Genomic DNA, 14,770 nt, shown 5'->3' on the forward strand with positions numbered 1-14,770 from the left:
TTCCTCAACTCCCCACCCTTTGAGTCCTTGCTGGGTTAGATCCACGACCGCCTTCATGCTCCCAGCAACCGGTGACGACCCTCACCCTCATCCCTGCTCCTCGTCCTTGACCAGTCTCGTTGAAGCTGGGAATCTGACAGGTGACCCCCCCACCCACTGCTCAAGGATGGGACGTCTTGTGACTGCCCCGAGCTCCCTCAACAGCTGCAGCTCTCCCGCCGATAAGGGTCCCTGATCGGGTATAAATGCTCCCTCGGCACCTACCGTGCCTCAGTCTCCGGACATCAGTCACAATGAAAACGCTCCTGCTCTTCGCCTTCATCGGCTTTGCTGGTAGGTCATCTGCAGATTGCCATCACTCCCCGCCTCATCCTTCCCGCTCACCCCGAGGAGCAACCTACCCCCTCCCCGCTGCCCGCCTGCCTTCCTCGCTCGCTCACTCTCTCTTCATTCCTCCATGGTCTCGTCTACTTACTACCCTCGCATCACCCCGTTCAGCTCCCCTTCCATCTGCGTTCTCCTCTCCCCTCTATCCTCCTCTCTCCCTGCTCCTCCCTTCACCCCTCCTGTTCTCCTTCGTCCCAGCTCCCTCTTTCCCTCTCAACCTGTTTCCATCTCTACCCCTCCTTATACCACACCTTTCCTTCTGACCTCACCTTTACTTCTGACCTCCCTCCCTCCTCCCTCTCCTCTGCCTCTCTGTCACCTCTCCCTCACTCCTACTTCCTCTCCCCCTACCCCCTCATCTCCACCTCCGTAATACCATTCCCCTCCCTCTTCTCCTCTCAGGCCACCTGCTCGCCTTATTCCAACCCCTCCCATGTCACCGACTACTCCATTCGCCACACTCTCGCCGTCTACCTCTCTTCTATCTCTCCTTCCCTCCACTTTCTCTACTCATCACATCGGTCTAACCATGTTCTCTGCCCCCTCAGCCGCCGCTCCCACCAGCGACGACGACAAGATCGTCGGGGGGTACGAGTGTCCTGAACACTCCATCCCCTGGATCGTCTCACTCAACGTCGGCTACCACATGTGTGGCGGGTCGCTCATCAGCGACAACTGGGTGGTGTCCGCTGCCCATTGCTACCGGAGGCAAGTCTGGCAAAGGGGAGGGGAACGGTTTAGGCCCAGTCGAGCGTACCCTTCCAGCCCCTACACTCCTCACGCAGTGTCTGTAACCTCCTTCGGCCCTACACTCTTCCCCGTCTCTGTGATGTTCTCCGGCAGCTGCACCTCTTCCCGTCTCTGTGATCCCATCCGGTTCATACACACTTCTCCATCTCTGTTGCACCCTCTGGTCTCTACAACCTCACAGTCTCTCTGACCCTCTCTGGTCCCTACACCCTTCAAAGTCTCTCTGACCCTCTCCGGTCCCTAAACTCCTCCGTCTCTCTGACCCTCTCAGGCCCCTACATCCCTCGCAGTCTCTCTGACCCTCTCCGGCCCCTACATCCCTCGCAGTCTCTCTGACCCTCTCCGGCCCCTACACCCACACAGTCTCTCTGACCCTCTCCGGTCCCTCAACTCCTCCATCTCTCTGACCCTCTCCGGCCCCTACATCCCTCACAGTCTCTCTTACCCGCCCCGTCCCCTACACCCCTCGCAGTCTCTCTGACCCTCTCCGGCCCCTACATCCCTCACAGTCTCTCTTACCCGCCCCGTCCCCTACACCCCTCGCAGTCTCTCTGACCCTCTCCGGTCCCTACATCCCTCACAGTCTCTCTGACCCTCTCCGCCCCCTGCACCACAGTCTCTCTGACCCTCTCCAGTCCCTATACTCGCAGTCTCTCTGACCCTCTCCGGCCCCTATACTCCTCCATCTCTCTGACCCTCTCGGGCCCCTGCACACCTCACAGTCTCTCTGACCCTCTCCGGCCCCTCCACCCTTCACAGTCTCTCTGACCCTCTCCAGACCCTATACTCCTCGCAGTCCCTCTGACACTCTCCAAGCCCTACGCCCCTCGCCGTTTCTGTTACCCCTTGCACCCTTCTCTTCTCTGTGACCCCTTCCGGCCCTATATGCTGGGGACAGGTGTACAGCGACGTTTTCCTGAGGATTGTGACTAGTCTGCTGCCTCCGCCTCCCCGCAGACGTATCCAGGTGCGTTTGGGTGAACACGACATCACGGTTGCGGAAGGGACGGAGCAGTTCATCGAATCGGAGGTGGTGCTCCGCCACCCCAGGTACGACTACTACACCGTGGACTACGATATCATGCTGATCAAACTGTCGCGGCCCGCCGCTCTCAACCGCAACGTGGCCGCTATTTCGCTCCCAACGCAGTGCCCAATGGCAGGCGATGAGTGTCTCATCTCCGGCTGGGGCAACACCAAGGACCCAGGTGAGGATCGGGGAGAGGGTGATGGGAAAGTGGGCGGAGGAAGAGTGCAGAGAGGGAGAGAGGTGCTTATGGGGTTGGGGAGAGGGAGGGAAAGGGAGGGGGGATGGGACAGGGAGAGGAGGAGGGGGAAGGTATGACAGCTGTAAGAGAGCAGGTAAGGGAGAATGAAAGGATGGAGAGAGTGAGGAGGTACAGATTTAAAGAGAGAGAGAGCTGGCAAGAGTCGGAAGATGGGAGAGTAATAGAGAGAGAGAGACAAAGTGTGAATGCAGGTAGGTGAGAAAAGATGAGAAAGGAGCGAACGGGGAGGGAGTGAGGGGATAGGAGAGCGGGGAGGAGAAGGGTGAAGGAGAGAGATGGAGTGGGGGAGAACGAGAGAAACTGAGAGTGTGGGTAAAGGAGAAGAAAAGAGAGTGAGGCAAAAGTGTGGTGAGAGGGAGCGGACATAGAGGGAGGAGGGAGGAATGGGGAACGAGCGGAGAGAAGAAGGGAGAGAACAGCGGTATCAAAGAGAGTATGGGGAGAGAGGTGACAGGAGGGTGGATAAAGAGAAAGAGGGAGAGAAAGTGTGAGATTGTGCGAGATGGAGTGAGGGAGCCGGCAAGGAAGAAGGGAAGAGGTGGGGAAGCTCGTAGGAGAGATGCGAGGGGAGAAAGGAGGAGAGAGGGAGAAAGAGAGACGGGAGAGCAAAGGGAGGGAGGAGAGAGGGCGGGCAGGGAGAGAGGTAAAGAGAGAGAGAGAGCGAGAGCGGAAGAGAGAGCGCATAGGGGAGAGGGAGGGGTGAGAGAGAGAAAGATGGGGGGGTGGGGTTAGTCAGATGTCTGGAAAGTTCCGGGAGTACACAGGGGAAGAGATTCACATCCAGCGAGAGAGGGAGGTGGCGTCTGGAACTTCCTCCAGCACCATCAGTGCCATTCGACTCTGGATCGACAGACGATGTGGGACCGGAAGTGGGGGCGTTTAGCTCCTGGGGTTCAGGGGTGGCGTGGGAAAGAGAGAGGGTGCCTACGGTGAGATCTGAAGGCGGCTACAATCCCAATAGATAATAGGGTAGATTAGAGGGGCTGATTAGCCTCTCTCATGCCGAGGGACGCTGCGTCGCTCTGGGGAGTGGTTGCTGGCTCTAACGTTCTCTACCCACCCCTCTCCACACCCCGGCCTGTGCGTACCCAGCCGTCAGCGGTTACCAATTACAGTGTCTGAAAGCCCCCATCCTCGACCAGACGGTCTGCGAGAATTCGTATCCGGGGATGATCACCAAAAACATGATATGCCTCGGATTCCTGGAGGGAGGCAAGGATTCCTGCCAGGTACAGCAAAACTCGCCACTCCGACCCCTACTCCCTCCCCCCATTCACTGTGACCCACTCCGGCCCTAGTACATCCCCGTCTCTGAGACCCCCTCCCTCCCCCTCTCTGTGATCAACTTCCTCTCTCGGCGCTTATAGCGCTTCTCCGGCCCCGACAACCAGCACCCTTCCCTCTCCACTATCGGTGGGAGATGGGAGAGCTGTAAAGAATTGCACCCCTTCTCCATTTTCCCCTTCCTCCGATCTCGACCTGTCCACCGTCAATTCCCTCTCTCCGCCATTGCGACTGTGCCTTCAGCTGTCCGATCTTTGCGCTATGGAATTCCCTCCACACTCTCGCAAATTGACCAACGCCGCTCCCCCCACCCACCCCACTGCCTGACCCTCATGAATGTCCAGCTGCTAGGGGAGGCGGTGAAACATCTACCGAACGTCCTACGCCTCGGTCCCTTAGAGCCGGTGACGGAATCCGTGTCCCCGTCCTTCCCTACAGGGTGATTCTGGCGGACCAGTGGTGTGTGACGGGATGCTGCAAGGTGTGGTCTCCTGGGGCTACGGATGCGCCGAGAGGTATTACCCCGGTGTCTACACTCGCGTCTGCAACTTCGTCTCCTGGATTGAGGAAACGATGGCAGCGAATTGAAGACCCCACCTCCCGCTCCGGAGGCTCTGTAATAAATCTGCAAACAAATCAATAAGATCGTTGTCTCGACTCCTGCTGTCTTTATTCCCGGCTCTGACGAGCTCGTTCGTGCCCCGGTCTGGGATCACGGCCTTCCAGTACGCTGGATGTCTCCGTGCTCGGCAAATGTCACTTATCGGGAGAGTGTTGTCGCACTGTTCTCCTGCTCCGAATCCAGGGGTTTGGATCCTGGAACAGTGCACGGTGCTCCCAGTGTGGGTCTGCCCCAGGAATAGGGAGACGAACTGTGCACGGTGCTCCCGGTGTGGGTTTGACCTCGGATTACGGAGACTGGAAGTGTGCACGGTGCTCCCGGTGTGTGTCTGACCCAGGGATACGGAGACAGGAACTGTGCACGATGCTCATAGTGTGGGTCTGACCCAGGAATACGGAGACTGGAACTGTGCACGGTGCTCCCGGTGTGGGTCTGACCCAGGGACACGGAGACAGGACCTGTGTACGGTGCTCCCGGTGTGGGTCTGACCCAGGGACACGGAGACTGGAACTGTGCACGGCGCTCCCGGTGTGGGTCTGACCCAGGGACACGGAGACAGGACCTGTGTACGGTGCTCCCGGTGTGGGTCTGACCCAGGGACACGAAGTCTAGAACTGTGCACTGTAGGGTAGATATTCCGAAACTTTCCCAGTGGTAAAGGTGGCTGAAACGTAAGTGCTTTGGTATTCGGTCAGAGATTTAGTTGGGGGATGTGAAAGACAATATTTTCACCCGTGGGTGAGGTCTAGATCGCACTGCCTGAGGAGGTTGGTTGGTGAGAGGGACTCTCAGCAAACTCAGCATCCGGACAAGCAATGGAACAGCCGAGGCATAGAGAGGGGCGGGCCGAGTGCTGGAGATTGGTGTTATGTGGGTCAGCAGGAACGCAAAAGGTCGAACGGTTGTGTGATTCCGTTGTAGTTTGAAAGAAATGCCGTAGAACACCTACCGAACACCGTGAGACCACAGTTGGGAAACACTGTCCTTTTCTTGTCTGAAACGGAGACGCTACGCTAGAAACACGCAGCAGGTGGGGCAGCGTCTGAAAATGGGGACACAGGGTCATCAGGTCGGGTCAGGAGTCCTCGCCGGAATTGTGAAAGATTACTGTCCCAAGCCACCGCTTTTCTCTCTCTCTTCAGACCTGCAGAATTAATTCTACTCAAAATATCCGATTGAGATCAATTAATAAGGAGGGATTCGCAGGATTTGGATGAGTGAAGGGGATTGAGGCTGAGGGAAGAGATCAGGATCAGGAATATGATGGCAGGAAGGAGAACAGCTCCGTCTATTTCCGACGTTCCATCCAAACATACAACTAGACGATCTGAAAACCTTCCTGGCTCTCTCTCCTATCACAAGAGGACACAGGTTTAAGGTTCTTTGGAGAAGGTACAGAGGAGATGTTAAGTGTAAGTTTTTACTCAGAGAGTGATGAGTGTGTGGAATGGGCTGACGGCAACGGTGGTGGAGGCGGGTACGAGAGGGTCTTTTAAGAGACTTTTGGATAGGTACATGGAGCTTAGAAAAATAGAGGGCTATGGAAAAGTCTAGTAATGTTTAAGGTAGGGACATGTTCGGCACAGCTTTGTGGGCCGAAGGGCCTGTATTGTGCTTTAGGTTTTCTATGTTTCTATCAGATTCCTTCTTCTTTAATCCTGTATCTTTTGCACCTCACCTAGTCTCACCTATCACCTGCCAGTTTCCCCTCACCCTACTTTCTCATTCTGAGTCCTGCTCTCGTTCTCTCCAGTCCTGATGAAGGGTCACGGTCCGAAACGTCTGTAAGACTCCTTACAGAATCTTCGGAGTGGGAGGCGAGGACTTTAATTCGATGCGATCACATTTTTGATCAAGGAGATGAAGATGCTCCCCGGCTTGCTGAGTTGCTGAATTTGTTCGTGTTCCTCAATAATTTCGGCATCTGCAGAATCTCTAATGCTCTGGTCTGTTGCTGTCTGGTCTACAGCAGCTACTAGACGAGAACAGGGCATCATATCCATGAGTCAATGATCGTCACTGTCAATAAGATTGAAAGAGTGCAGAGAGAAATCATATTCATTTTGCCGGGACATGCGGGTCTGAATTTTAGTGAAAGTTTGAAGACATTCGGACTTCCGTTTGAGTGCCACCCAGACAGATCATTCCCTCCGTTAGTCCATCGAGATAGTGGGTCTCACCCAGCTTCCCTCAGCCTACTCCCCCCGTTTATCCGTAAGCACATCCTTCTTCAGACCTTAGTCACCCCACTGGGTCTGGATCCCGTGTGTGTGTGTGTGTGTGTGTGTGTGTGTGTGTGTGTGTGTGTGTGTATGTGTGTGTGTGTGTGTGTGTGTGTGTGTGTGTGAATGAGAGGGAGGAGATATCTGTGAGATACGAGAGATAGAGTTGTGTGTGTGTGTGAATTGGGATGGCGACGGAGAATAAGCACATAGAGTGACAGATCGCCGAAACAGGCCCTTTGGCCCAACTCATCAATGCTGACCAGTGAGTCTACATCAGCTGGTCAGATTTTCCCGCGTTTGGCCCATTTCGTTCTGACCCTTTCCTGTCTTCGCACCAGAAGGTACCTTTTAAATATTGTTCAAAGTACCTGCTCCCGCCACTTCCCCTGACAGCTCGATCCACTCACGGACACCAGGGTGGGTCTAAAACATTCCTCTCAGGTCTCCTTTAAACCTTTTTCCCTCTCATCTTAAATCTGTGCTATCTAGTTTTCGACTTCCCTACCCCAGGAAAAAGACTCCAGTGAAACGTTTCTGTTTCAGTGCCATCTGGACAGATCATTCCGCGTGTTCGTCCATCGCGATAGTACAAAGGGAAGGGAGAGAGTAGAAAATAGTGTTACAGAGAGGATGCTGTGTCGGCTTATGTGGGAAGAAAGGGTTGGATTGATCTTAGAGTTGGTCAGAAAGTCAGCACAAACTCATGGTTGCACTGTGCTGTATCTATGATCTAAGTCTAAACAAAAAGAATCGCCAAAATTTCAGGTTGAACATGATAAAATTTTTATTGAAACTTGGAGGCTCTAGTTTGCTGCCATTGTCTCCGTGATCCAGTCGATGTAGTTGCACACTTTGGTGTAAACTCCGGGATATCCCTTCATTGCACAACCCAGCCCCCAGGAGATGATTCCTTCCAGCTTCCCATGACATACCACAGGACCCCAGAATCACCCTGTGGAGAGGATATCAGATTGTATTAATACGAGTCAGGGAGGCACACAGCACGGAAACCGGCCTCTTCCCCCCCACCCCCAACCCCACCCCCGTACCGACCAACATTCCCATTCAAGATCTCCCCATTTACCCACGTTTGGTTCAGTTCCATCTAAACCGTTCCTATCCAGGAATGGGCAGGAATGGTTACTTCGAGTGCCAGGCTTTAGATGTTTCAGAAAGGACAGGGAGGGAGGCAAAAGAGGTGGTGCGTGGCACTATTGATCAGAGATAGCGTCACGGCTGCAGAAAAGGAGGAAGTCATGGAGGGGTTGTCTACGGAGTCTCTGTGGGTGGAAGTTAGGAATAGGAAGGGGTCAATAATTTGACTAGGTGTTTTTTACAGACCACCCAATAGTAACAGGGACATCGAGGAGCAGATAGGGAGACAGATTCTGGAAAGGAGTAACAATAACAGTGTTGTTGTGCTGGGAGATTTTAATTTGCTAACTATTGATCGGTATCTCCCCAGAGTGAGGGGTTCAGATGGGGTGGCATTTGTTAGGTGTGTTCAGGAAGTTTCTTGGCACAATATGGAGATAAGCCTACAAGAGGAGAGGCTGTACTTGATCTGGTATTGGGAAATGAACCTGGTCAAGTGTCAGATCTCTCAGTGGGACAGCATTTTGGAGATAGTGATCACAATTCTATCTCCTTTACCATAGCACTGGAGAGGGATGGGAACAGACAAGTTAGGGAAACAATTAATTGGAGTAAGGGGGAGATATGAGGTGATCAGGAAGAAATTTTGAAGCGTATATTGGAAACAGATGTTCTCAGGGAAATGTGCAGAAGAAATGTGGCAAATGTTCAGGGGATTTTGTGTGGGGTTCTGTGTAGGTATGTTCCAATGAGACAGGGAAAGGATGGTAGGGTACAGGAACCGTGGTGTACAAAGACTGTTGTAAATCTCATCAAGAAGAAAAGAAGAGTTCACAAAAGGTTCAAAAAACTAGGTAATGATAGGAATCTAGAAGATTATAAGGCAAGCAGGAAGAAGCTTAAGAGTGAAAATTCGGAGAGCCAGAAAGGGTCATGAGAAGGCCTTGGCAGACAGGATTAAGGAAAACCCCAAGGCATTCGACAAATATGTGAAGAGCAAGAGGGTAAGTCGTGAAAGAATAGAACCAAACAAGTGTCACAGTGGAAAAGTGTGTATAGAACCGGAGGAGATAGCAGAGGTACTTAATGAATACTTTGCTTCAGTATTCACTACGGAAAAGGATCTTGGTGGTTGTAGGGATGACTTGCAGCAGACTGAAAAGCTTGAGCTTGTAGATGTTAAGGAAGAGGATATGCTGGAACTTTTGGGAAGCATCAAGTTGGATAAGTCACCGGGACCAGATGAGATGTACCCCAGGCTACTGTGGGAAGGGAGGGAGGAGATTGCTAAGCCTCTGGCGATGATCTTTGCATAATCAATGAGGACGGGAGAGGTTCTGGAGGATTAGAGGTTTGCGGATGTTGTTTCCTTATTCAAGAAAGGGATTAGAGATAGACCAGTGAGCCTTACCTCAGTGGTTGGTAAGTTGATGGAGAAGATCCTGAAAGGCAGGAATTATGAACATTTGGAGAGGCGTAATATGATTAGGAATAGTCAGCATGGCTTTGTCAGAGGCAGGTTGTGCCTTATGAGCCTGAATGAATTTTTTGAGGATGTGACTAAACACATTGATGAAGATAGAGCCGTAGATGTAGTGTATATATATTTTAGCAAAGCATATGATAAGGTGCCCCATGCAAGGTTGATTGAGAAAGTTAGGAGGCATGGCATCTGAGGGGACGTTGTTTTGTGCATCCAGAACTGGCTTGCCCACAGAAGGCAAAGAGTGTTTGTAGATGGGTCATATTCTGCATAGAGGCCAGTGACCAGTGGTGTGCCTGAGGGATCTGTTTTGGGACCCCTACTCTTGGTGATTTTTATAAATGACTTGGATGAGGAAGTGCAGGGATGTGTTAGTAAATTTGCTGATGATACAAAGTTTGGGGTGTTGTGGATAGTGTGGTGGGCTGTCAGAGGTTACAGAGGGAAATTGTTAGGATGCAAAACTAGGCTGGGAAGTGCAAAATGGAGTTCAACCCAGGTAAGTGTGAGGTAGTTCATTTTGGTAGGTCAAAAATGATGGCAGAATGCAGCATTAATGGCAAGACTCTTGGCAGTGTGGAGGATCAGAGGGATGTTGGGGTCTGAGTCCGTGGATACCCAAAGCTGCTGCGCAGGTTGACTCTGTGGTTAAGAAGGTCTACGGTGCATTGGCCTTCATCAATTGTGGGATTGAGTTTAAGGGCAGAGAGGTAATGTTACAGCTATAATAGGACCCTGGAGAAGGAGGTGATAGAGAAGGGACGTGCTCAGACCGGTGGTTTGAGATGTGTCTATTTTAATGTGAGGAGTATTATGAATAAAGCGGATGAGCTTAGAGCATGAATCAGTACTTGGAGCTATGATGTTGTGGCCTTTACAGAGACTTGGATGGTGCAGGGGCAGGAATGGCTACTTCAAGTGCCAGGCTTTAGATGTTTCAGAAAGGGCAGGGACGGAAGGAAAAGAGGTGGGGTGTGGCACTGTTGATCAGAGATAGTGTCACGGCTGCAGAAAAGGAGGAAGTCATGGAGGGGTTGTCTACGGAGTCTTAGTGGGTGGAAGTTCAGAATAGGAAGGGGTCAATAACTCTACTGGGTGTTTTAATAGACCACCCAATAGTAACAGGGACATTGAGGAGCAGATAGGGAGACAGATTCTGGAAGGGTGTAATAATAACAGGGTTGTTGTGGTAGGAGATTTTAACTTCCCAAGTATCGATTGGCATGTCCCTAGAACGAAGGGTTTAGATGGTGTGGAATTTGTTACGTGTGTTCAGGAAGGTTTCTTGACACAATATGTAGATACTTGATTTGGTATTGGGAAATGAACCTGGTCAGGTGTCAGGTCTCTCAGTGGGACAGCATTTTTGAGATGGTGATCATAACTCTATCTCCTTTACCATAGCATTGGAGAGGGATAGGAACAGACAAGTTGGGGAAACGTTTTATTGGAGTAAGGGGAAATATGAGGCTATCAGGCAGGAACTTGGAAGCATAAACTGGAAACAGATGTTCTCAGGGAAACGTACGGAAGAAATGTGGCAAATGTTCAGGGGACATTTGCGTGGGGTTATGCATAAGTATGTTCCAATGAGACAGGGAAAGGATGGTGGGGTACAGGAACCGTGGTGTAGAAAGGCTGTTGTAAATCTAGTCAAGAAGAAAAGAGGAGCTTATGAAAGTTTCAAAAAACTAGGTAATGATAGAGATCTAGAAGATTATAAGGCTCGCAGGAATGAAATTCGGAGATCCAGAAGGGGCCATGAGAAGGTCTTGGCAGGCAGAATTAAGGAAAACCCCAAGGCATTCTACAAGTATGTGAAGTACAAGACGATACGACGTGAGAGAGTAGTACCAATCAAGTGTGACAGTAAAAAAATGTGTATGGAACCGAAGGAAATAGCAGAGATACTTAATGAATACTTTGTTTCAGTATTCACTATGGAAAAGGATATTGGTGTTTGTAGTGATGACTTGCAGCGGACTGAACAGCTTGACCATGTAGATATTAAGGGAAAGGATGGGCTTGAGCTTTTGGAAAGCATCAAGTTGGATAAATTTCCGGGACCGGACGAGGTATACTCCAGGCTACAGTGGGAAGCGAGGGAGGAAATTGCTGAGCCTCTGGCGATTATCTTTGCATCATCAATGAGGACGGGAGAGGTTCCGGAGGATTGGAGGGTTGCCGATGTTCTTCCCTTATTCAAGGAAGGGAATAGAGATAGCCTAGGAAATTATAGACCAGTGAGTCTTACTTCTGTGCTTGGTAAGTTGATGGAGAAGATCCTGAGAGACAGGATTTATGCACATTTGGAGAGGCATAATATAATTAGGAATAGTCATCATGGCTTTCTCAAAGGCAGGTCGTGCCTTCCGAGCCTGATTGAATATTTTGAGGATGTGACTAAACACATTGATGAAGGAAGAGCAGTAGATGTAGTGTATATGGATTTCAGCAAGGCATTTGATAAGGTACTCCATGCAAGGCTTATTGAGAAAGTAAGGAGGCATGGGATCCAAAAGGACGTTGCTTTGTAGATCAAGAACTAGCTTGCACACAGAATGCAAAGAATGGTTGTAGACGGGTCATATTCTGCATGGAGGTCGGTCACCAGTGGTTTGCCCCAGGGATCTGTTTTGGGACCCCTACTCTTCGTGATTTTTATCTTCCTGGATGAAGAAGTGGAGGGATGGGTTAATAAATTTGCTGATGATACAAAGGTTGGGGGTGTTGTAGATAGTATGGAGGGCTGTCAGAGGTTACAGCGGGGCATTGATAGGATACAAAACTGGGCAGAGAAGTGGCAGATGGAGTTCAACTCAGATAAGTGTGAGTGGTTCATTTTGGTAGGTCAAATATGATGGCAGAATATAGCATTAATGGTAAGACTCTTGGCAGTGTGGAGGATCAGAGGGATCTTGAGGTCCGAGTCCATAGGACACTCAAAGCTGCTGCACAGGTTGACTCTGTAGTTAAGAGGGCATATAGTGCAATGGCTTTCATCGATCGTGGGACTGAGTTTAGGAGCCAAGAGGTAATGTTACAGCTATATAGGACCCTGGTCAGACCCCACTTGGAGTACTGTGCTCAGTTCTGGTCACCTCACTACAAGAAGGATGTGGAAATCATAGAAAAGGTGCAGAGGAGATTTACAAGGATGATGCCTGGATTGTGGAGCATGCCTGATGAGGATAGGTTGAGTGAACTCGGTCTTTTCTCCCTGGGGCGACGGAGAATGAGAGGTGACCTGATAGAGGTGTACAAGATGATGAGGGGCATTAATCATGTGGATAGTCAGAGGCTTTTTCCCAGGGCTGAAATGGCTTGCACGATAGGGCATAGTTTGAAGGTGCTTGGAAGTAGGTACAGAGGCGATGTCAGGGTTAAGTTTTTTATGCAGAGAGTGGTGAGTGCGTGGAATGGGCTGCTGGCGATGGAGGTGGAGGCAGAAACAACAGGCTCCTAGATAGGTACATGGAGCTGAGAAAAATAGAGGGCTATGGGTAACACTAACTAACTTATATGTTAAGGACATATTGCAGGAGGAGTCCTGCCTCAGGATCTGAGTCCGGGTCTCCGAGGATTATTCGGCCCATCCTGACACCGTGAGGTGGGACGGTGAGAGCAGACTGAAATGTCTACTAGCTCCGACTCCTGCCACAGGCCAGGGTTTAGCCTCGCCCCTTACCTAGGTTAAGCCTGGTTTTCAATGAGTCACCCTCCCACATGCTCCACTATTGCAGCACAACATTTTCATAACCCCAACCACAACCCTCTACAACAGGCTCCGCCCCGCGAAAGACTGCTCCGTACGTCAGGAATCACCGCCTTTACCCTGGGACACGCCCCTTAGCCTTGGTCCCGCCTCCTTACCTGACAGGCGTCCTTGCCTCCCTCCATGAAACCAGAACAGAACATATTGCCGGAGATCCTTCCCGGATAGGCCGCCAGACAGGTCCTGACGGAGAGCACCAGGATCTCAAGGCACTGCAGCTTGGCCGGGTACTCCACTGGAGGAACGAGAGCAGAGAAGTCAGGAGGTATGGCCCCAGCACAGTCCCTTCGGCCACACATTTATCTGCTGACTCCACACTTACCTGCACCCAGGCAATTCCACTCGCGTCGGGAGTGCATTCCAGGTGTCATCTGTGGACCCCGACTGCCACCTCCCCTTGCACCTTCTCATACCCACCACTCTGGGTTTCACCACGCACCCACCCGCTCCACATCCCCGTCCTCCTTCCCTCACCTACCCACCTCCCCTACCACTAAACCTCCTCCCCAGTTCCTTCACACACCCACCATTTGGATGGAAAACTCTCTTTTCAGTTACATACCCCTCGTTGTGTTGAACGCTCTCCTCCTACCCTTTCCTCAATACCTCCGCCTCCGTGCTTTCTCCTCAAACATCTCCTCTCCACCCACACTTGTTTCGCTAAGCTGCTTCAGACTCCAATCATTCTGGATTGACACCCCTCCCTCGGGCACCCTTCTCTCCTCATCCACTCCTCTTCCTCCCACTACCTTCAGGTACTCCTCCCCACCTCCCTCCTCCCATATCGACTTTCCCACCTGCTCCCACTTCTCCTCCTCCCCCCACTCCCACTACCCACGGGTACCCCTCCCTACCTCCGCCGCAGCTCTCCTTCCCCTCATCCTCACCCTCTCTCCCAACTCTCCCCTTTCCAGTCTCCTCAGGTATCTTCCTCACTTCCTGCTCACGTGTTCCTCCCCATCCTCTCACCTTCTCTGCCTATCCACAGGTATCATTCACTCCTTCACCTCCTACCTCCGCTTCCCGCAGCTCTCCCACTCCTCCTCCTCCTCCTCTTTATAGTTATTTGCTCCACCTTCACCCCTTTATCCTCTCATTAGGCCTCCACCACTTCAACCTCCCCTCCGACCCGGGAGTCCACCCCTCCGCGACCCCGGCCGGGGTTACTCACCGCTATCGGTAAACAGATTACCCCACCCAGAAACGAGGCACTGGAGGCCGGCTTTCGGGCAGCTGCTAGAGAGCGGCACCGGCTGCGCGTTGGAGTCGAAGATGATCGGGGCGGCAAGCCGCAGCAACATAATGTTGTCGAGGCTGCGGGAGTTGCAGAAGGGGTGCGGGATGACCTGGGCCACAGGCAGCCGCTGCTCCATGCCTTCCTCCACAGTGGTGTCGTGCTCGCCTACGTGTGCGATCAGCGTGTCCGTCCTGCGCCGGGACATGGAGAGCGAGGATCAGTCGTGCGGAGGGAGGGAGAGGGGGGGCGACAGGTGTGGGGGCGGAGGGGAAGAAAAAGATGAGGACGGGGGACACCGAGGTACGCCTTCTGCCGCGAGGGAAGGGTCAACCAAAGGGAGGGAAGGGGAGAAGACGAGGGGAGTGAGGAGGGAGCGAGCGAAGCGCAGGGAAGGGAAGACACCGTGTGCTGGGTGTGGGGTCCGAACGTGGGTCAGCATTGGGGCGTGACGGGAGAAGGGGGAGTGGGAGAGGCGTCAAATGGGCAGGGAGGGAGGGGAAGCACATAGTGGTGAGGGTTGGAGTGCGTGAATCCACCGTAAGGATGACCAGGACGGGGAGACGGAAGAGAGAAGGGGAAGGGAAGAAGATGAGGGAGCCACAGGGACGGGGAGGGGGCGGGAG

General features: G+C 52.1%; 1 protein-coding gene and 1 pseudogene across 2 annotated transcripts; one reads left to right on the forward strand and one right to left on the reverse strand.

Moving 5' to 3' along the window:
• The first annotated feature begins 293 nt into the window (after positions 1 to 293).
• LOC140201626 (trypsin-like) lies at positions 294 to 4,298 on the forward strand. 2 transcript variants are annotated; one of them, XM_072266014.1, is made up of 6 exons: positions 294 to 333; positions 936 to 1,095; positions 2,095 to 2,345; positions 3,407 to 3,416; positions 3,526 to 3,655; positions 4,149 to 4,298. In XM_072266014.1, exons 1-6 carry the CDS (start codon positions 294 to 296, stop codon positions 4,296 to 4,298), a joined length of 741 nt encoding a protein of 246 aa, XP_072122115.1. The 2 variants fall into 2 exon arrangements, with proteins under 2 accessions (XP_072122115.1, XP_072122116.1); XM_072266015.1 differs by lacking the exon at positions 3,407 to 3,416 and having other exon boundaries at positions 3,519 to 3,655.
• A 3,062-nt stretch (positions 4,299 to 7,360) lies between these two features.
• Positions 7,361 to 14,310, reverse strand: LOC140202290 (trypsin II-P29-like; annotated as a pseudogene).
• Between the last annotated feature and the right edge of the window lie 460 nt (positions 14,311 to 14,770).

This window comes from Mobula birostris, chromosome 8 (genome assembly GCF_030028105.1).
Source record: "Mobula birostris isolate sMobBir1 chromosome 8, sMobBir1.hap1, whole genome shotgun sequence".
NCBI lineage: Eukaryota > Metazoa > Chordata > Chondrichthyes > Myliobatiformes > Myliobatidae > Mobula > Mobula birostris.